Source organism: Pristiophorus japonicus, chromosome 6, assembly GCF_044704955.1.
Source record: "Pristiophorus japonicus isolate sPriJap1 chromosome 6, sPriJap1.hap1, whole genome shotgun sequence".
Classification (NCBI taxonomy): Eukaryota; Metazoa; Chordata; class Chondrichthyes; family Pristiophoridae; genus Pristiophorus; species Pristiophorus japonicus.
Genome location: NC_091982.1, coordinates 145,129,397 through 145,152,019, shown reverse-complemented (window position 1 = coordinate 145,152,019; position 22,623 = coordinate 145,129,397). Strand labels below are relative to the sequence as shown.

The following is a 22,623-nucleotide window of genomic DNA, read 5'->3' as shown; positions in this document are numbered from 1 at the left end:
CGCTTGCTTTGGGAGTCTCGTGTCGGGCATGCGGACAATGTGGCCTGCCCAGCGGAGCTGATCAAGTGTGGTCAGTACTTCAATGCTGGGGATGTTGGCCTGGTCGAGGACGCTAATGTTGGTGCGTCTGTCCTCCCGGGGAATTTGTAGGATCTTGCGGAGGCATCGTTGATGGTATTTCTCCAGCGACTTGAGATGTCTACTGTACATGGTCCATGTCTCTGAGCCATACAGGAGGGCGGTTATTACTACAGCACTGTAGACCATGAGCTTGGTGGCAGATTTGAGGGCCTGGGCTTCAAACACTCTTTTCCTCAGGCGGCCGAAAGTTGCACTGGCGCACTGGAGGCGATGTTGAATCTCGTCGATAATGTCTGCTCTTATTGATAAGAGGCTCCCGAGGTATATGAAATATATTAGAGAGTTGAATCATGGTTATCTGAGAACAATGGGTCAGCAGTTGCATCCCCTGCAAGGGATCAGCAATGGGATTTCCGTTCCAGCAGATGGACTGCACCCTCTCTGCCTTTCGGCCTTTCATGTCAGTGAGGGAAACAGTGGCTGTTTTGTCTAATCCCATTTCCTGTCCTCTTTCCATAATACTTCGCGCTTTGTGATCCAATTCGTGTTATAGTTTATGACTAAAAAGCTCTTTGTGGCAAAGCGTTCTATGTTCTAATAATTCCGTGTGAATTTATTTTTCAAACTTCCCCCTTCATTAGTCTATGCCTCTTTGTTACTGATTCACCAACTAGAAAAAGCTCTTTCATCACCTCGTGTCTCAAAACCAATTACAACTTTGAAAGTCGCCAGTAGATCCTGCTCACCCCTCTCTGTTACTTGGAGAAAAGCCCCAATTTTCCAGGAATGATGGAAAGAAAAGGCAATCCGTATTCCTCGGTTAGCAATTCACTCATTCCCTGGGTATAAGAACGTAAGAATTAGGAGCAGGAGTAGGCCATTCGGCCCCTCGAGCCTGCTCCACCATTCAATGATCATGGCTGATCTTCTACCTCAACTCCACTTTCCTGCACTGTTCCCACTTCCCTTGATTCCCTTAATATCCAAAAATCTGTTGATCTCGGTCTTGAATATAATCTAAGACTGAGCCTCCACAGCCCTCTGGGGTAGAGAATTCGAAAGATTCACCACCCTCTGAGTGAAGAGGTTTCTCCTCATCTCAGTCCTAAATGGCCGACCCCTTGTTCTGAGACTGTGACCCCTGGTTCTAGACTCCACAGCCAGGGGAAACATCCTCCCTGCATCTACCCTGTCAAGCCCTGTAATAATTTGTATGTTTCAATAAGATTACCTCTCATTCTTCTAAGCTCTTACTGTATATGGCTTTTATTTTTCTAATTTCTCTCATGGTGGCTCGTTATATATCTTGCGCTGTTATCACTTCTGTCGGTTTGCCATCTCTCATTCGCCACATATCGCTTTACAGACCAATCATTTTCTTTTCCTGCCTATGTGGTCTTTTTTCCGCCCCTCGTTCCCTCGCTCTGCTCCTTATAGGCCGTTTGTCTGTGATATCTTCCTGTTCTGATGGAGGGTTCTGCCTGAGAAAGCAAGTCTTCTTTCTTCACAGATGCTGCCTGACTTGCTGAGTGTTTGCAGCATTTTCTGTTTTTGCTGTGCCTGGAATTTCTGACCAGAATTATTTTAACACCAGTGGTAACTCACCAGCAGTAACTGCCGAGGAGTAACACCGATTGGAAGATCCACAGCACCAATATTCCACACCTTACCTCTTCCAGTTGCCACAATGCGGATCTCAGCACGATCTTGTACTGCTGCACGAACTCTGGGAAGGTGAAGCGGATGGGGTAGCCTGACTTCCGGATGTGGATGGTCTCCCTCATTCCGGAATATCGTAATTGTTTAATGCACAACTCCCGATCAAAGAGCTGCACCAATCAGAACACAACATTAGCGCCAGTACTGGCAGGCTTCACTCTGTTCTAGAAATTCATTATCAGAAGGGATTTATCGCTAATATATATCACATTATCATTAATTACAGAAGGAATGTTCTGCATCGTGACAATGACTGACTATAGTGTAGACCAAGTACTGGACACAGAGATGGAAATAGAAAGGTCAAATGTTCCCTTCTCACTCAGCCCCATCAACCCATGTACCCAGAGTCCCACCCCTCACCGTCTGTACCCAGAGTCCCAAAAGTAAAAGTAAACATTAGTCCCTTAGAGGCTGAGGCAGGAGAAATTATTATGGGGTATAAGGAAATGGCAGAAATGTTAAACAAATATTTTGCATCTGTCTTCACAGTAGAAGACACAAAAAGTACACCTAAAATGGAACGGAACCAAGGGTCTAAGGAGGGTGAGGAACTTAATGTAATTAATATAAGTAGAGAAAAAGAACCAGAGAAGCTAATGGGACTAAAAGCCGACAAACCCCCTTGACCTGACGGCCGACATCCTAGGGTTCTAAAAGAGGTGGCTGCAGAGATAGTGGATGCATTGGTTTTGATCTTTCAAAATTCCCTAGATTCTAGAATGGTCCCAGCAGATTGGAAGGTAGCAAATGTAACCCTGCTATTCAAGAAAGGAGGGAAAGGAAAAACAGGGAACCACAGGCCAGTTAGCCTGACATCAGTCATTGGGGGAAGGCTGGAATCTATTGTTAAGGAAATAGTATTAGGTCACTTAGAAAATCACAACATGATTAGAGAGAGTCACATGATTTTATAAAATGAAAATCGTATTTGACAAATTTATTTGAATTTTTTGAGGCTGTAACTAGCAGGGTAGATAAAAGGGAACCAGTAGGTGTAGTATATTTGGATTTCCAAAAGGCATTTGATAAAGTGCCACATAAAAGGTTATTATACAAGATAAGGGCTCATGGGATTGGGGTCAGTATATTGGCATGGATAGAGGATTGGTTAATGGACAGAAAACTGAGAGTAGGGACAAACGGGTCTTTTTCAGGTTGGCAGGCTGTAACTAGTGGGGAGCCGTAAGGATCAGTGCTGGGGCCTCAGCTATTTTCAAGAGACCCATCTCCCCCACTGTCTGAAGCCAGAGTCCCATCCCCCCCACTGTCTGTACCCAGAGACCCATCTCCCCACTGTCTGTACCCAGAGTCCTATCAATGCATGTACCCAGAGTCCCATCCCCCCCACTGTCTGTACCCAGAGACCCATCCCCCCACCGTCTGTACCCAGAGACCCATCCCCCCACTACCTGTACCCAGAGACCCATTCCCCCACTGTCTATACCCAGAGTCCCATCCCCCCACTGTCTGTACCCAGAGACCCATCCCCCCACTGTCTGTACCCAGAGTCCTATCAATGCATGTACCCAGAGCCCTATCTCCCCCACTGTCTGTAACAAGAGGTCTCTTACCAGGGGCTTTTTGAATTCATTGGGTTTGATGCAACGGATGAAGAAGGGCTGACACGCCTTCAAGGTTTTCATGAGGTTATCCAGGGACTGTTTGAACTGCCCACCGAGTGTGGAGTACCGCTTTTGGCTGTCAGTTGCCTGTATGATAAACCAATAGTTACAAATCACTGCGTGGCTGAGACACACTGAGTTCAAGAAACAAGGGGATTCAGCAGCACATGCACTGAACCGAACCTGGGCCTGCTGCAATGGAACTTCTGTTCCATTGTCTGTCCCATTTTACCAACACAGACAAAAGTGCTCTTCTATTCTCCGAATCACCAGTAAGGTCGAACCCGGCCTCTAACCAATATACATGTCTTTCTACATTGTCACATACAAATCAATCCTCAGACTGTCTTGAATAAACCCCGCATTTTCCATCACGTAGTTTGAGGACTTGTATTTGGATCCCAGCGCTATGTTGATCTTCCCTGCTCCTTAGCCAGTATTTTCCTTAGGAATGGCAACTTATGGAAGAGCTTGTAACACGGGGAGGCACAGACTCACCTTAATAGTGGTGTTGTTGAAATAACATGGCTTGTCCAACGGACGTAACTCATCATCATAGGCAGTCCCTGGAAATTGAGGAAGACTTTGTTCCAATCTAAAAGTGAATTCACAGGTGGCTGAACAATGCAGGAATTACAGTCTCTGTCACAGATGGGACAGTCGTTGAGGGAAAGGGTGGATGGGGAGTCTGGTTTGCCGCACGCTCCTTCCGCTGTCTGCGCTTGATTTCTGCATGTTCTCAGCGATGAGACTCGAGGTGCTCAGCGCCCTCCCGGATGCTCTTCCTCCACTAAGGGCAGTCTTGGGCCAGGGACTCCCAGGTGTCGGTGGGGATGTTGCACTTTATCAAGGCGGCTTTGAGGGTGTCCTTGTAACGTTTCCTCTGCCCACCTTGGGCTCGCTTGCCGTGTAGGAGTTCCGAGTAGAGTGCTTGCTTAGGGAGTCTCATGTTGGGCAGGCGGACAATGTGGCCCGCCCAATGGAGCTGGTCATTGTCATTGCCTGGCAATTTTGTGGCGCGAATGCTGCTTGCCACTTATCAGCCCAAGCCTGAATGTCGTCCAGGTCTTGCTGCATGTGGGCACGGACTGCTTCATTATCTGAGGAGTTGCGAATGGAACTGAACACTGTACAATCATCAGTGAACATCCCCACTTCTGACCTTATGTGGAGGGAAGGTCATTGATGAAGCAGCTGAAGATGGTTGGGCCTAGGACATTGCCCAGAGGAACTCCTGCACTGATATCCTGGGGCTGAGATGACTGGCCGCCCAAAACCACAACAATATTCCTTTATGCCAGGTATGACTGCAGCCAATGGAGAATTTTCTCCCAATTCCCATTGACTTCAGTTTTACTGGGGCTCCTTGATGTCACACTCGGTCAAATGCTGCCTTGATGTCAAGGGCAGTCACTCTCACCTCACCTCTGCAATTCAGTTCTTTTATCCATGTTTGGACCAAGACTGTAATGAGATCTGGAGCCGAGAGGATCAGTTGGTATAAGTACCACTTGATAGCACTGTCGACGCCACCTTCCATCACTTTGCTGATGATTGAGAGTAGACTGATGGGGCGGTAATTGGCCAGATTGGATTTATCCTGCTTGTTGTGGACAGGACATACCTGAGCCGTTTTCTACATTGTCGGGTAGATGCCAATTTTGTAGTGGTACTGGCTACTTCTCGAGCACAAGACTTCAGCACAACAGCCAGGATATTGCCGGGGTCCATACCCTTTGCTGTATTCGGCTGTTTCTATATCATGTGGAGTGAATCAAATTGGCTGAAGACTGGCCTCTGTGATGGTGGGAACCTCAAAAGGAGGCTGATATGGATCATCCACTCGGCACTTCTGGCTGAAGATGGTGGCCAATGCTTCAGCCTTGTCTTTTGCACTCACGTGCTGGGCTCCACCATCATTGAGGATGGAGATGTTCACAGAGCCTCCTCCTCCCATTGGTTGTTTAATGGTTCACCACCGTTGATAACTGGATGTGGCAGGACTGCAGAGCTTTGGTCTGCAGAGACAGTACAGACTGTCCTCACTGTGTGCTCTTTGGTGGGAGTGGGGGGAGCTGCCCTGACTCCATTCTTTAAACTGACCCACTCTACTTCAGGATTGAACTGGAATTAGTTAAAGCACAGTTCAGTTACCTTGATGGAACCTTGCGGAAGAATTTGCCTTTGACTTTGTGTCTTTCCCGGTGTTGATCCAAAGCTTGTTTGGAAGATTTGTTTGAGGAATTTGTTCCTGGAAGAGTGCACCACCTGGATGATGCTGGAACTCAACTGATCTCTGTTCTTCTCCAGGAAACCTGTCGATGAAAAAGAAACAAGGGTTTTCTCAGCTGCTGGGACTTGCTTAGCCCACAGACATGGATACCAGGACTGACTGATCCCACGGTGAGAGGGGGTGAGTGAACACATTCACGTACCGACAGTGTGTGGACACTGCTCACATCGCATTCATACTCTAGGTGGCTAAAGGGACTGTCAAGCCATATGGGTGTCCCCACTTAGACCATAACTTCAACACGTTGAGGGGAAAGGTTGGCGGGACTTGGGGCAGGCTACTGTTTGCACTCATTTCATACACCAAACACAGGAAGAGAGTGACTGACCCCAATAGATTCACCCTGGTTCTGACCCTAGTCTATCCCCCCGGTTTTGACCCCAATAGGTTTTCCCCCCGGTTCTGACCCCAATAGGTCCCCCCGGTTCTGACCACAATAGGTTCCCCGGTTCTGACGCTAATAGGTCCCCCTGGTTCTGACCCCAATAGGTCCTCCCCGGTTTTGACCCCAATAGGTCATAGAAACATAGAAACTAGGTGCAGGAGTCTGCACCACCATTCAGTCCTTTGAGTCTGCACCACCATTCAATAAGATCATGGCTGATCATTCATCTCAGTACCCCTTTCCTGCTTTCTCTCCATATCCCCTGATCCCTTTAGCCGTAAGTGCCATATCTAACTCCCTCTTGAATACATCTAACGAACTGGCATCAACAACTCTCTGCGGCAGGGAATTTCACAGGTTAACAACTCTCTGAGTGAAGAAGCTTCTCCTCATCTCGGTCCTAAATGGCCTACCCCTTATTCTTAGACTGTGACCCCTGGTTCTGGACCAGTTGGGTTTTTGGTACTTGGAGCTGGAGAAGTACCTCACCATCTACACCTCTCCCAACTCTGTATTAACTATGTACAGCAGCACCTCAAAGCACTGAAGAAGTACCACCAACGCTGCCTCCACAAAATCCTGCAAATCCATTGGCAGGATAGGCGCATCAACATCAGCGTTCTCTCTCAGGCCAACATCCCCAGTATCGAGGCATTGATCACGCCCGATCAGCTCTGCTGGACGGGCCAAGTTGTCCGCATGCCCGATACTAGCCTCCCGAAACAAGCGCTCTACTCCGAGCTCCGACATGGCAGGTAAGCCCCAGAGAAAACACTTCAAGGACACCTTCAAAGCTTCCTTGAAAAAATGTAACATCCCCACTGACGCTTGGGAATCCCTGGGCCAAGACCGCTCAAAGTGGAGGAGGAGCATCCGGGAAGGTGCCAAACACCTCGAGTCTCTTCTCTGGGAGCACGCGGAAGCCAAGGACAAACAGCGGAAGGAGCGTACAACAAACCAAGCACCCCATCCACCCGTCCCTCCAACCACTACCTGCCCCACCTGTGACAGAGTCTGTAGATCCCACATTGGTCTCATCAGTCACCTCAGAACTCATGTGAGTGTGGAAGCGAGTCATCCTTGACTCTGGGGGACTGCCTAAGAAGCAGAAAGAAGAATGAACTAGGCCAGCTAGGAGCTGCCGCCCAAAGAGAACACATTTGGCTGGTACCTTTAGACTCGTAGTAAACCACTCCCGCAAAGTGAGCAATGCCAAATCGGGTATCGTGAGCGTTCTTAGGAGAAACGTAAGTAATGCTCTTGCTATGATGGTCATTCAGCTTGTTTAACATTGTGCTGTCAGTACCCTAGGAAAAGAAAAGAAAGATTTGTATTTCTATCGTGACCTTCACGACCTCAGGACATCCCAAAGCGCTTCACAGCCAATGAAGTACTTTTCTGACGTGTGGTCGCTGTTGTAATGTCGGGAATGCAGCAGAACAACAAGATCCCGCCTACAACAATGTGATAATGGCCAGATCAACTGTTAAGTTAATAATGTTGATTGAAGGATAAATATTGACCAGGACATCACGGAGAATTCCCTGCTCTTATTGAATCAAAGAATCATAACATAAGAACATAAGAATTAGGAGCAGGAGTAGGCCATTCGGCCCCTCGAGCCTTCTCCACCATTCAATAATATCATGGCTGATCTTCTACCTCAACTCCACTTTCCTGCACTGTCCCCATATCCCTTGCTTCCCTTAATATTCATAAATCTATCGACCATAGAGTAGTACAGCATAGAGAAAGGCCATTCGGCCCATCAAGTCTCTATTGGATTCTGCAAAGAGCAATCCAGTTAGTCACACTCCCCCACACGCCCTGCAACTTTTTCTCCTTCAAATATTTATCCAATTCCCTTTTGAAGGCCACTATTAAATCTGTATCCACCACCCTGTCAGGCAGTGCGTTCCAAATCCTAACAACTCGCTGCGTAAAAAGTTTTTCCTCATGTCACCTCTGGTTCATTTGCCAATCACCTTAAATCTGTGCCGTCTGGTTATCGACCCAGTTTCTCTTTATTTACTCTGTCTAAACCCATCATGATTTTAAACACCTCTATCAAATCTCCTCTTAGCCTTCCCTGCTCTAAGGAGAACAACCCCAGCTTCTCCAGTCGATCCACATAACTAATCCCTCATCCCCAGAACCATTCTGGTAAATCTTTTCTGCACCCTCTCCAAAGCTTCACATCCTTCCAAAAATTCGGTGCCCAGAATTGGACACAATCCTCCAGCTGGGGCCGAAACAATGCTTTATATAATTTCCTGGCTTTTGTACTCTATGGGGTGGAAACTCAATCTTCTGCCGCCACTTTCAGTACCCCAGAGGGGCGGCAATGGTGGCGGTAAACACTCCGGGCGGGCGGCCAGCTTACAGCACCCCGCCGGGACATTCGGTGCCAGTATCGATGGGGCACCGAGCAGTACCGCCCTGGTTGCAACACCGGCTCGAGGTGTGGATACCGCCCGACCCGTAGCGCTCCGTAGCGCCCCAGTGGGACCGCCTGTGGAAGCGGGGTGTCCAAGTTGTAGCGGACGCAGTGAGGTAAGTAACGTCTGCCTCAGGTAAGTGTGTTTGGTTTCTAAGAACTTTCTTTTGTGAATTATGTTGTGGTGGCGTGGGTCATGTATTGGGAATGTTTTTGGTGGGTTTTTCATGTTTCCTTTCCCAACCCCCCCTCCCCAGGCCTCTGTTATGGTGCTCCGAGGCCGGCTGTTTAGCTGGGGATTTTCCCCTGCTCAGCCGGCCTAGGGCCGAGAGAGGTGTGTAATGCCTCCCTTAGCGCTCCGCCTCACTCTCAGAGCCCAGCTGCTGAATTTTGCGGCGGCAGACTCAAACCATTTGCCGCAGCAAAATTTACCGCCTCACCCGGGACACCGCCCCAACTGAGGCGCGAGCAAATTTCCATCCCCTGACCCTCTGTTTATAAAGTCCAAGATCCCCGGAACCTTTATCTACTTTATTAACTGCTTTGTTAACCCCATTTGTTCCCGTTGCTGGGGAGTTCCAGAACCAGGGGCCACAGTCTAAGAATAAGAGGTAAGCCATTTAGGACTGAGAGTAGTTAACCTGTGGAATTCTCTACCGCAGAGAGTTGTTGAGGCCAGTTCGTTAGATATATTCAAGAGGGAGTTAGATATGGCCCTTACAGCTAAGGGGATCAAGGGGTATGGAGAGAAAGCAGGAAAGGGGTACTGAGGTTGAATGATCAGCCGTGATCATATTGAATGGTGGTGCAGGCTCGAGGGGCCGAATGGCCTACTCCTGCACCTATTTTCTATGTTTCTATGTCCTGCCACCTTCAACGATTTGTGCACAAACACCCCCAGGCCTCTCTTTTCATGTACCCCCTTTAAAATTATACCATATAGTGTGTATTGTCTCTCCTCATTTTTCATACCAAAATGTATCACCTCACACATTCTGTGTTGAATTTCATCTGCCACATGTCCACCCATTCCACCAGCCTGTCTGTGTCCTCTTGAAGTCTATCACTATCTTTCTCCCTGTTTACTGCATTTTCAAGTTTCGTGTCATCTGCAAATTTCAAAACTTGCCCTCTACCTATGCTCCCTCCCCCCCCAAAGTCTAAATCATTAATGTACATCTTCTTTGAAATACTGCCATAGGATCTTTTACATCCACCTGAGAGAGCAGTTTAACGTCTCATCCGAATGACGGCACCTCCGACAGTGCAGCACTCCCTCAGCACCGCACTGGAGTGTCAGCTTAGATTTATGTGCTTAAGTCTCTGGTGTGGGACCTGAACCTACGACTTTCAGACTCAGAGGCGAGAGTGTTGCCCACTGAGCCAAGGCTGACACTTGTGAGAAAAGCACATTCACACACATCAGCATTAATGATAAAACACCAGCTGGACACCAAGTGCGTATATTGCTGCCCGGGACCTGGAGCAATCCAGGCACTGTATGAAAACTAGCCATGCACTCTGGGCCAATGGGGTACCAGCATCAGCAGAGCATCCACCACTTGCCTGGTGCAGTGTGCGTTGCAGGCTGACTAAGTGCGACTCATTGATCCCCTCAATTAGCCAAGTAAGATCCAGTGGCACAAAAAATTCAAAGCAGTAACTTTAACAGCCACCAAATATGCTGCAGCCCTGGATTGAATGGCTGCAATTCAGTGAGTGGGTTATACACGGGACGGGTTTTACATGGGACGGTGTTATACACAGGACAGGTTATACACAGGACGGGTTATACATGGGACGGTGTTATACACAGGACAGGTTATACACGGGACGGGTTATACATGGGACGGTGTTATACACAGGACAGGTTATACACGGGACGGGTTTTACATGGGACGGTGTTATACACAGGGCAGGTTATACACAGGATGGGTTATACATGGGACGGTGTTATACACAGGACAGGTTATACACGGGACGGGTTATACATGGGACGGTGTTATACACAGGACGGGTTATACACCAGACGGGTTATACAGGGTTATAAACCGGACGGGTTATACTCCGGACAGGGTTATACACCGGACAGGGTTATACACCGGACAGGGTTATACAGCGGTTGGGCGATCTGCTTGGCTAGATTACCACCCAGGCAGTGAAGGTATAAATGACCCCCCAATACGTTCCACAGCTCATTTAGGGTGGTCTACCCTGAACGTGTCTCTCTGTGCAAATAGTGTTTCTGTTAGCAGGCACAGGGAAGAGTAGTGTCGCTTACCTTTGGGAAGTTGCTTTCTTCGTCAATGAGGGAGATAATGTTCATCGGTTTGATGGCAAGAGTATCAAGTGTCTTTTGGTTGTCAGTGAAATCAATGTGTTGCCAGTCAATGTTCTCCTGACTGTATTCGAGCTGTTCCTGCTTGAAGATGTACCGTACAAAGAACTGCTGCAAGTGCTCATTGGCAAAGTTAATGCACAGCTGCTCAAAGCTGAAAAGAAAAGGAATTATCTGTGAGACGGCTACCATGACTGTCCCCATCACCATCTTTATTACCATCACCATAACCAATGCCATCATTACTACCGTCACCATCATTATTACCATCACAATAACCAACACCATCATTACTACAATCACCATCTTTATTACCATCATTATTACTGCCATCAGCAGTAATAATGATGGTAATAAAGATGGTGTTTGTAGTAATGATGGTGCCCAAATGTGGTACCACTTTAAGAACTGACATACCAATGGAGACCACAAACAAAGTTTTAAACCATTGTAAAGAATTTGGTTAGAACTGTGCTGGAAACTCTCCTTTCATTTCTCAAACCCATTTCTCTAAGTCCAGCCAAGCAAAAACAAAATCAGCATCTTCTCTCTCTGTCGGCAATGGATGATGCAACGGGTTTGACACTGCACTTTGACCTCTGGGTCCTGGATTTAAATGAAGTTTTTGCAACGTTTCAGACGTGTGGCTGTAGGTCCCCAACAGACTGTGCGCGCCATTCTCCAGAATGTACTAAAAAAGGATGTGTGATTTGGAGGACTCCATGGCTCAGCAGGTAGCACTCTTGCCTCTGAATCAGTAGGATGTGGGTTCACTGCCCCGTTCCAGAGACTTTGAGCACGTCATCCAGCGCAGTATTGAAGGAGACACATTTTGAAGAAAAGCGGGGAAATTCTCCCAGTGTCCAGGCCAGAATCCTGGCCAATGTTTATCCCTCAGCCAACACCACCAGAAAACACCTAAAACAGATTATCTGGTCGTTACCACATTACTGTTTGTGGGAGCTTGCTGTGCGCAAGTTGACTGTCGCGTTTCCCACATTACAACTGTGACTACACTTCAAATATACTTCAGTGGCTGTAAAGCATGTTGGGACATCCTGATGACATGACAATACAGGTACTTTATTTTCTATAACTGAGGAGGTTCTCTAAATATTTGTGAAACACTCCTGTTCAAGCGTCTTCCACGATTCCGCTTCTTGCTCCTTTGTACCTGTGATATCTTTATACAGCTACTCAAGCACATCCTACAAGATGGCTCCTTAACAGAAGCTGTCATCATGTGACCTTGCCATGACCTTTTATTGTCATTACATCAGTAGTTGCATTACATCAGTTGTCCACTAGGTGGAGCACTATTATAGTACCTCTATATTCTTGAGTACAGATGCGTTGTTACTGTTCATAGTAAACTCTGTGGGGTAGAAATTGGGCTGCACTGGGCCCCTTCTATGGATGTAGAACAGGTGCAAGGAGGATACATTTTGGGGGCCAACATCCTGCGTTCAAGGACGCCAGAAAGTTGTCCCGAGTGACCACCTGCAAAATGGCATTCAGCCCTTACAAACGTAAATGAGTGAAACATAAAACTGTCACAAATAAAGAAAAGGGACTGGGTACCTGTTTGAATTAAAGTCCTCAAAGCCAAAGATATCCAGCAATCCAATCGAACTGCAGACCTTTCCTGGACCGTTGGTAGGGAGCGTGTAGATCACAGCGTTGATTTTGTTCACAATCCACACAAAGAGATGGTTATATATCCCCTGATTAAAACAATCAGAGATGCAGTGTTATATTGGACTGTGGCTGCATTTGGAGGTTGCAAGACACGGAGACATATTAAATACATTGGTGGGCTCCTGTCTATGGGTGGGCATGCCATCAGAAGCCCATGATACATGGCTGATGACCCCCCAACCCTAGCAACTGGACTAGGGTCATGGTGGGGTCAGGGTGACAGGAAGGAGTTGGAGCGGGATCAGGAAAATCCAGCCCCACAAGTCTACGTTAAAGGTATCTTACTGTGACAACCAATCGTGGAAATTCCCCAGGACCAGATGGTTTGCATCCCAGGGGTTTTAAAGGAAGGAGGTGAGCACAGTGCAGATGCCCGAGTTATAATCTTCCAAAGTTCTCTCGATTCAGGAACCGTTCGATTAGATTCAAAAATTGCAGATGTTACTCCGCTATTTAAAAAAGGTGAGAGAGGGAAATCAGTTAGCCTAATTAGGGAAATTACTAGAGTCTATAATTAAGGATAACGTGACTGAACACCTTGAAAATGTTCAGCTAACCAGAGAGAGCCAGCATGAATTTGTAAAGGGTAGGTCATGTCTGACAAACCCGAGTGAATGTTTTGAAGAAGTGACTAAAGCAGTGGACAGGGGAATGTCTATGGATGTTATTTATATGGACTCCCAGAAGGCATTCAATAAGCCCATTATAAGAGACTGTTAGCTAAAGTTGAAGCTCCTGAAATTGAAGGTGAATTATTGACCTGGTTCGGAAATTGTCTGAGCGGCAGGAGATAGAGAGTCGGGATAATGGGCAGGTACTCTAATTAGCAGGATGTGACTAGTGGTGTCCCACAGGGATCAGTGTTGGGGCCTCAACTATTGACAGTATTTATTAATGACTTGATGATGGGATAGAGAGCCACATATCCCAAGTTTGCCGATGACACAAAGATGGCTGGCATTGTAAACAGTGGAGATGGAAGCATAAACTTACAAATAGATATTAATATATTAAGTGAATGGGAAAACTGTGGCAAATGGATTTCAATGTAGGCAAATGGGAGGTCATCCACTTTGGACCGAAAAAGGATAGATCGGAGTACTGTCTGAATGGTGAAAAGCTAGAAATCGTGGAGGACCAAAGAGATTTGGGGGTCCAGGTACAGAGATCATTAAAATGTCATGGACAGGTACAGAATATAATCAAAAAGGCTAATGGAATGCTGGGCTTTATATCTAAAGGACTAGAGCACAAGGGAGTAGAAGTTATGTGACAGCTATACAAAGCCCTGGTTTGACCACACCTGGAGTAATGTGTTCAGTTCTGGGCACCACTATACAGGTGCAGCGTCCAGAGGCCATTCCGGATTCTGCATTTTTCTGGACTTTGGAACGTCTTTCTGACGTCATGAATCCGGAAACACCTGAGACCAGCTTCGGGTATTTTCGGATTTCGGAACGTGAGAAAAGGAGCGGGGGGTGGTGGAGGGGTTGCTTGCTGAGGAGCTGTTCGGGCCGCCGGCCGTGTCGATGAGATCGTCGGGCGGGGCCCCACCGCCCAGGAAATGTTTGGGCCGGACCCCATTGCGGAGGAGATGTTCGGGCGGGGCCCCATCGTGGAGGAGGTGTTTGGGCTGGACCCCATTGTGGAGGAGATGTTCGGGCGGGGCCCCATCGCGGAGGAGGTGTTTGGGCGGGCCTGCAAGGAGGTCCTGAAGTAAGGGCAGCGGCGGCGAGGTGAGGGGCGGTGAGGCGAGGCCCGAGGTCAGGCAGAGGCGGAACCTCAAGGTCGGCAGGATCGGTGGGTCCAGATTCCGGAACATTTTATGGATTCCGGACGACCGTGTCACCAATCGGTCCGTAGTCTGGATTCCGAAACATTCCGGATTCTGGAACTCCGGATCCTGGACGCTGCACCTCTATTGGAAGGGAGTGCAGCGTAGGTTTACCAGAATGATACCTGGGCTCCAAGGATTAAATTACAAGGAGGGGTTACACAAACTAGGGTTGTAGTCCCTAGAATTTAGATGGTTAAGGGTGATTTGATCAAAGTTTTCAAGACGTTATGGGGAACTGAGGGGTCAGATAGAGAGAAATTATTTCTGCTGGTTGGGGAGTCTAGGACTAGGGGATATGGCCTAGAAATTAGAGCCAGACCTTTCAGGGGTGAAGTTAGGAAACACCTCTGCAGGCAAAGGGTGGTAGAAGTTTGTAACTCTCTTCCGCAAATGGCAATTGATGCTAGATCAATTGTTAATTTAAAATCTGATATTGATAGATTTCTGTTAACCAAAGGTATTAAGAGATATGGGGCAAAGGCGGGTTTACGGAGTTAGGTCACAGATCAGCTATGATCTCATTGAATAGTGACACGTGCTCGAGAGGCTAAATAACCTCCTCCTGTTCCAATGTCGCGATATTAGGGCAGGGGTAATTAGCCGGCTCCTGTGGCTGATCACTGTCCAGCGACCCCTGCTGGAACTGTGCATGTGGCCACATGTGGATCGGACTCAGCTGTGATAGCCCCCAAGGCGAAATAGCCCGTCTTGCCCTCGTGAAGAAAGGGCACATGGTTGACCAGAAGATACCCAGCGGACGTGGATCAGCACTTTAGTTAGGGGTCAATGTCTTCAGGACAGAAGGAGAGGGAAATGTATCTTACTGTCAGAGTCCTGTGGTTATGGTGATTGTTAGTGAGTTTGTTTGGAACAATGACATTGGCACCGATGGACTTCCTGAGGCGGGAGAACTAGCCCCTTTATTGACTTACCTTCACCAACGCGTCCCGACTGTCAGCTGCCCGTGCTTTGCTCATTGGCGTGGTTACACTCTCCCCTCTGATCATGATGGATCTGTGGGTCATTCCATTCTCCAGCTCCAGTGAGTTCACCTGTAGCAAGCAGAGACACCAAGTTATTCTAACACTTCAACAGAGGCAGGCAGCGAGTCCATGCACACTCAAAATGTACAGTCGGACCTTGGTGTAATGCCATATTAGAAGCACCAGGGTGAATTCTCCAGATAGCAACAAGCCGAATGCCCACTGACTGTAATGTCTGTAGCTCCACACTGTGGATGTGGACCTTTTGTCTTACTGCAACGAAAAGGAATAAACAGTCAGCTTACAAGAACCACGAAGTTCCGGAGACTTCTGGAGCTGCATCCATTTTAGAAAGACCTGTGTGTGCTGTGCTCTGTAAATATATCACACTGGCCTATTCCAGGGACAATCTCACAGGGTTGAGCATAAAAACATAAGAAATAGGAGCAGTAGGCCATACGGCCCCTCGAGCCTGCTCCGCCATTTAATACGGTCATGGCTGATCCGATCATGGACTCAGCTCCACTTCCCCGCCCACTCCCCATAACCCCTTATTCCCTTATCGTTTAAGAAACTGTCTATCTCTGTCTTAAATCTACTCAATATTCCCGGCTTCCACAGCTCTCTGAGGCAGACAATTCCACAGATCCACAACCCTCTGAGAGAAGAAATTTCTCCTCATCTCAGTTTTAAATGGGCGGCCCCTTATTCTAAGATTATGCCCCCTAGTTCTAGTCTCCCCCATCAGTGGAAACATCCTCTCTGCATCCACCTTGTCAAGCCCCCTCATAATCTTATACGTTTCGATAAGATCACACTGAGATCGAACTCATTAAGTATTCAGAGAGGGGTCCCAACCCTGAATGGGTCTATTGTCAGGAGTGGGGGAGGGGAGGTGGTGAGGATGGGGGTGGGGGGGGTGCGGGAGGGGGGCATAGAACGCGTAAAGGCTACTGTTACTTCTTAAATGGCTGCTTGGCTAGGCGAAACATTAAATATGGCCACCAGCACAGCCAATTTCCAATGCTGTTTTGGAAATGCTTCGACAAGAACGGCAGGGAGGGATGAACGGGGTCCACGGGCAGCCTCCCTAGAGGGGAACCTTACACTCCGCTGAGCAGGAGGGGGTGAACACAGCCCATGCTGTGTGAATCAGCCACAGGTTGGCCCTGGACAACGTGGACCACTTCCCATATCTCGGGAGCCTCCTATCAACAAGAGCAGGCATTGACAACGAAATTCAACACTGTCTCCAGTGTGACAGGCAGCCTTCAGCCACCGGAGGAAAAGAGTGTTTAAGATCAGGCCCTCAAAACTGACACCAAGCTCATGGTCTACAGGGCTGTAGTAATACCTGCCCTCCTGTATGGCTCAGAGACATGGACCATGTACAGTAGACACCTCAAGTCGCTGGAGAATTTCTCCGCAAGATCCTACAAACCCTGGGAGGACAGACGCACCAGCATTAGCGTCCTCGACCAGGCCAACGTCCCAAGTATTGAAGTACTGACCACACTTGATCAGCTCCGCTGGGCAGGTCACATTGTTCGCATGCCAGACACGAGACTCCCAAAGCAAGCGCTCTACTCGGAACTCCTTCACGGCAAACAAGCCAAAGGTGGGCAGAGAAAACATTACAAGGACACCTTCAAAGCCTTCCTGATAAAGTGCAACATCCCCACTGACACCTGGGAGACCCTGGCCAAAGACCTCCCTAAGTGGAGAAGGCGCATCCGGGAGGGCGCTGAGCACCTCGAGTCTCATCGGCGAGAGCATGCAGAAACCAAGCGCAGGCAGCGGAAAGAGCGTGCGGCAAACCAGTCCCACCCACTCCTTCCCTCAACGACTGTCTGTCCCATCTGTGACAGGGACTGTGGTTCTCATATTGGACTGTTCAGCCACCTAAGGACTTATTTTAAGAGTGGAAGCAAGTCTTCCTCGATTCCGAGGGACTGCCTATGATGATGATGATGTGGGTACAGATGAGACAAATGGATAATAGCCTTAGAAAGAAAGCTGTGAGGAGGACGCCTTCAAGGGGACATCGACAGGCTAAGTAAGTGGGCAAGAACGTGGCAGATAGAAAATATTGTGGAGAGATGTGAAGTTATCCACTTTAGTAGGCGAAATAGAAAAGCAGAATATTTTTTAAATGGTGAGAGATTGGGAATGTTGGTGTTCAGAGGGACCTGGGGGCCCTTGTACATAATCACAAAAAGTTAACATGCAGATACAGCAAGCAATTAGGAAAGCAAATGATATGTTAGCCTTTATTACAAAAGGATTGGAGTGTAAGAGTGAATACATTTTAATGCAATTATATAGGGCCTTGTTGAGGCCACACCTGGAGTACTGTGTACGTGACCTCTCCGAGCACATCTTGACCATGAGACCCACTTCCTGCTCCCTCGATCTTATTCCCACCAAACTGCTGACCACCCAACTTCCTTTTCTGGCTCCAATGTTAGCTGACATTGTTAACGGTTCTCTCTCCTCAGGTACTGTCCTCCTCTCCCCCTCCTTCTGCCGTCATCACCCCTCCTCAAAAATACAACCCTTGACCCCCTCCATCCTTGCAAACTACCGTCCTATCTCCAACTTCCCTTTCCTCTCCAAAGTCCTTGAACATGTTGTCGCCTCCCAAATCCATGCCCATCTTTCCCACAATTCCATGATTGAATCCCTCCATTCCGGTTTCCGACCCTGCCATGGTACCGAAACGGCTCTCATCAAACTCCCAAATGACATCCTTTGTGACTATGACAAAGGTAAGCTATCCCTCCACGTCCTTCTCCAACTGTCTGCAGCCTTTGACACGGTTGACCACTCCATCCTTCTCCAACGCCTCTCCACCGTCATCCAGCTGGGTGGGACTGCACTCGCCTGGTTCCACTCTTATCTCTCTAATCATTGCCAGAGAATCATCTGCAACGGTTTCTCTTCCTGCCCTCGCATCATTAGCTCTGGTGTCCCCCAAGGATCTATCCTCACCCCCCTCCTATTCCTCATCTATATGCTGCCCCTTGGCGACATCATCTGAAAACACAGCGTCAGTTTCCACATGTACACTGATGACACCCAGCTCTACCTCACCACCACTTCTCTCGACCCCTCCACGGTCTCTAAATTGTCAAACTGCTTGTTCGATATCCAGTTCTGGATGAGCAGAAATTTTCTCCAATCAAATATTGGGAAGACTGAAGCCATTGTCTTTGGTCCCCGTCACAAACTGAGTTCCCTGCCCACTGACTCCATCCCTCTCCCCAACATCTGTCTGAGGCTGAACCACACAGTCCGCAACCTTGATGTTATATTTGACCCTGAAATGAGCTTCTGCAACATAACTAAGACCGCCTATTTCCATCTCTGTATCATCACCCCTCTCCATCCCTGCCTCAGCTCATCCACTGTTGAAACCCTCATCCCTGCCTTTGTTCCCTCGAGAATTGACTATTCCAACACACTCCTGGCTGGCCTCCCACATTCTACCCTACATAAACTTGAGGTCATCCAAAACTCGGCAGCCCGTATCCTAATTCACACCAAGACCTGTTCACCCATCACCCCTGTGCTCACTGACCTATATTGGCTCCCGGTTAAGCAACACCTAGATTTTAAAATTCTCGTCCTTGTTATCAAATCCCTCCATGGTCTCGCCCCTCCCTATCTCTGTAATCTCCTCCAGCCCCACAACCCCCCGAGATGTCTGCGCTCCTCAAATTCTGCCCTCCTGAGCAGCTCTGATTATGTGCCTTCTGTTGTCTAGGCCCTAAACTTTGGAATTCCCCATCTAAACCTCACAGCCTCTCTCCTTTTTTTCCTTCTTTAAGAATCCTTTTGGTCACCTGCCCTAATTTCTCTTTATGGGCTCAGTATCAAATTTTTAGTCTTACAACACTCCTGTGAAGCGCATTGGGACGTTTTACTACATTAAAGGCGCTATATAAATACACAATGGTGCTGAAATTCCGATGTCCCGGGTCCATATGAAGTTCCTACGGACCAGGGAAGGCATCGGAAAAGCCGGTTTTCAGTGCGCAATGCGCATGCGCTGCAAACCGGCTTTTCCAATCTGTCAAGTTTCTGGCTTGACAGATCTCGCACATATCGGGAGCGAGGACACTTACAGGGCAAGATTTCCGATATTTATGAATATCTTGTCCAGCAAATGTCCTTTAAAATCTTGCGCCTGAAAAAGCCGGCGTATTGCCTCCTGTTACAGGCGCAAGTGTTTAAACATACACAAAAACTGTTGTGTATCTGTAAAGCATGCACTCCCATGTTCCGCCACCAGGGAGCGCATCCCCTGAAGTCCCAAGGGATCCCAGCATCCCTTGGGAGCACTGTATATAAACCGGCCCCTAAGGCCTGTTCCTCACTCTGGAGTGTCTTAATAAAGACTGAGGTCACCGTTACTTTAACCTCCCTGTGTGCAGTCTCATCTGTGTTAGGAACACAATAAAAACATTTTAAAATAAACTTATAAAAACACATTTTATTGTTAAAAACCCTCCCCACTACGGTAAGTTTATTTTAAGGCATAATTAAGAAAACTTTTTAAAAAGTCGGGAAAATATATTTTTTTATAAGAACTTTAATTTAAATGAACCTTAAATATGTAGTGTATTTTTCTATTTTTTATTAGTGTTTGGGGGGGTTTCTCAGTTATAATAATGGGAAGTCCAACTTACGGAGTTCCCATTATTATGAATGAGAAAATACTGTACCTTGATTGGCTGCCCAGAGCCATGTGACTCCAGCTCCAGGCCTGCGCACGTCCCGACGTGCACGCGTCCGATACGTAGGAGCGAAGGCCTCAGGATCGGAAGTTCGAGCGGGCGCAGCAGGAACAAGTAGGTGCGCATCTTTTTTAACTTTTTCAGTCGTTTGCCCGCAGGAAGACCGCGATCAGAATTTCAGGCCCATTGTTGTTCTGGTCTCCATACCCAAAGAAGGATACACTTGCCTTAGAGGGAGTGCAGCAAAAGTTCACTAGACTGATTCCTGGGGTAGTTGGGGTGTGGTGGGAGGGGCGGGGGGGGGGGATTGTCCTATGAGGAGCGATTGAGGAGACTAGGCCTATATTCGCTAGTGTTTAGGAGAATGAGAGGTGATCTCATTGAAATGAATAAAATTCTTAAGTGGCTTGACAAGGTCAATGTTGGAAGGATGTTTCCTCTGGCTGGGGAAAAGAAAAGAAAGACTTGCATTTATATAGCGCCTTTCACGACCACCGGACGCCTCAAAGCGCTTTACAGCCAATGAAGTACTTTTGGAGTGTAGTCACTCTTGTAATGTGGGAATCTAGAACCAGGGGTCACAGTCTCAGAATAAGGGGATGGCCATTTAGGACTGAGATGAGGCGAAATTGCTTCCCTCAAAAGATTGTGAATCTCTGGAATTCTCTGCCCAAGAGGGCTGTGGAGGCTCAGTCTTTGAGTGCATTCAAGACAGAGATCGCTAGATTTTTGGATATTAAGGAAATCCAGGGATATAGGGATAGTGCAGTAAAATGGAGTTGAGGTAGAAGATTAGCCATGATCTTATTGAATGACAGAGCAGACTCGAGGGGCCGAATGGCCTACTCCTGCTCCTAATTCTTATGTTTTTATGTTAAAGTTTGTCAAATTAAGGCAGTATTTCAGTATAGCCACTCGTTGAGCAAATGATGCATAGCAGAATGAGTATCCTCTCACTCTGGTAATCCACACCTGAGGTTAACGCTGAACCCCATCTTGCCCAGAATCATATGGATATCCATAGTACAGCACAGCACACAATATCACAACCAATAAAAACCCCAACATTTGTGGTGTTACCATTTGGAAAGGTGAGTCTACAGACCACCTTACAACACAACCTGGGTTTCAAACACTTGCGTCTCCTCAACAACTCAACACTAGTTCTCTGGCTGGATTTTGATCAATGTGTTTTCCTGGACTGGTTTTGATCACCTGAAGGGGTCAAGGAAGAATTTCTGAGAATATTTTTTCCCTTATTGGCCCTGGGGTTTTCCCCCGCCTTTCCCAGGAGATTACATGGTGGCTGGGGTGGCTGGGCTGGGGGTGGCTGAGCTGTGGGGGGTGGGGGTGGCGGGTGTCTGGACTGGGGGGAGTGGCTGGGCTAGGGTGGGTGTCTGGGCTGGGGAGTGGCTGGGCTGGGGGAGGGGTTGCGGGGGGGGCGGTGTCTGAGCTGGGACGTGTCTGGGCTGGGGAGGGGGGTGTCTGGGCTGGGGGTGGCTGGGCTGGGGGGGGTGTCTGGGCTGGGGCGTGTCCAGGCAACGAGGGGGGGGGGTTTGGGCTGGGGGTGTCTGGGCTGGGGGGATGGCTGTGCTGGGGGCGGTGGCTGGGCTCGGGGGTGGGTTGGGGGAGGCTGTTTGGTCTGGGGGGTGGCTGGGCTGGGGGGTGTCTGGGCTGCGGGGGTTATCTGGGCTGGAGTGTGTCTGGGTTGGGGGGGAGTGTCTGGGGTGGGGGGAGGGGAGTGGGCTGGGGTGGGGTGTTGGGCTGGGAGTAAGAAGAAGCGTCTCGCCATGTTGTTTCAGCCATCGTGCATGGGTCTGGCTTGATGGACCAGCTGGTGTTTTCCAGCCCGTCAGTTTTGTATGTTCGTAGGACAAGGTGGTGCTTAACAAGACAGAGCAAACCCAAATCTTAATTTGTCCATTGATTGTATTTGAATCGACATTCTGGGACCTGGAGACACTGCAGGAGTGACACTGTGTGTTATTCCTGTCCTGTTCCCGTTACCCCTCTTCACACAGGCACACATTCCACCCTACCATGACAGACACTTGTGACTCTGCAAGCTCTGTCTGTAAGTCATGTGACAAATGTAATGAGGACAGTTTTATTTACCTCAAGTAACTTTGTTGTCGTGGAGAGATGATTTGATTCCAAAAGCTCACAGCAATCCAGGTTATTATATACAGCAGCTGTAAGGGAATACGCAGAATAACCAACAATGATAAAATCTCAGACAACTGAAGGAGAAAAGAAAACACATGGATGCCATTCATCCAAACAAGTCTATGGCATCTAACAATCTGCACTGAGGGATTCTGTCTCTGCATATTTAGTCTCTCTACAGGAGGTGAAATAACCAGAGGTAAGCCGCCCAAAAAGATTTAAAGGTTTTTGAAATGTCGTCTTTTCCGGGAACCCCAGGGCACAGTCCCTGGAAAAGTAAATGGGGTGGGGGCGGGGAAGTTCGGCCTGTCATGGCTGGCGG

At 48.1% G+C, this 22,623-nt stretch overlaps 1 protein-coding gene across 1 annotated transcript in view; it reads right to left on the bottom strand.

Annotated features, from left to right (window-relative positions):
• The window catches only part of LOC139265812 (unconventional myosin-VIIa-like), a 440,714-nt gene that overhangs the window by 345,056 nt on the left and 73,035 nt on the right, over positions 1-22,623 (bottom strand). The window contains exons 9-16 of the mRNA XM_070883263.1: positions 22,251-22,327; positions 15,346-15,465; positions 12,460-12,602; positions 10,822-11,032; positions 7,275-7,410; positions 5,644-5,740; positions 3,375-3,522; positions 1,752-1,910 (exon numbers count right to left, since the gene is read on the bottom strand). Of these exons, the coding sequence (XP_070739364.1) occupies positions 1,752-1,910; positions 3,375-3,522; positions 5,644-5,740; positions 7,275-7,410; positions 10,822-11,032; positions 12,460-12,602; positions 15,346-15,465; positions 22,251-22,327 (1,091 nt within the window). The remainder of the gene's footprint in view (positions 1-1,751; positions 1,911-3,374; positions 3,523-5,643; positions 5,741-7,274; positions 7,411-10,821; positions 11,033-12,459; positions 12,603-15,345; positions 15,466-22,250; positions 22,328-22,623) is intronic.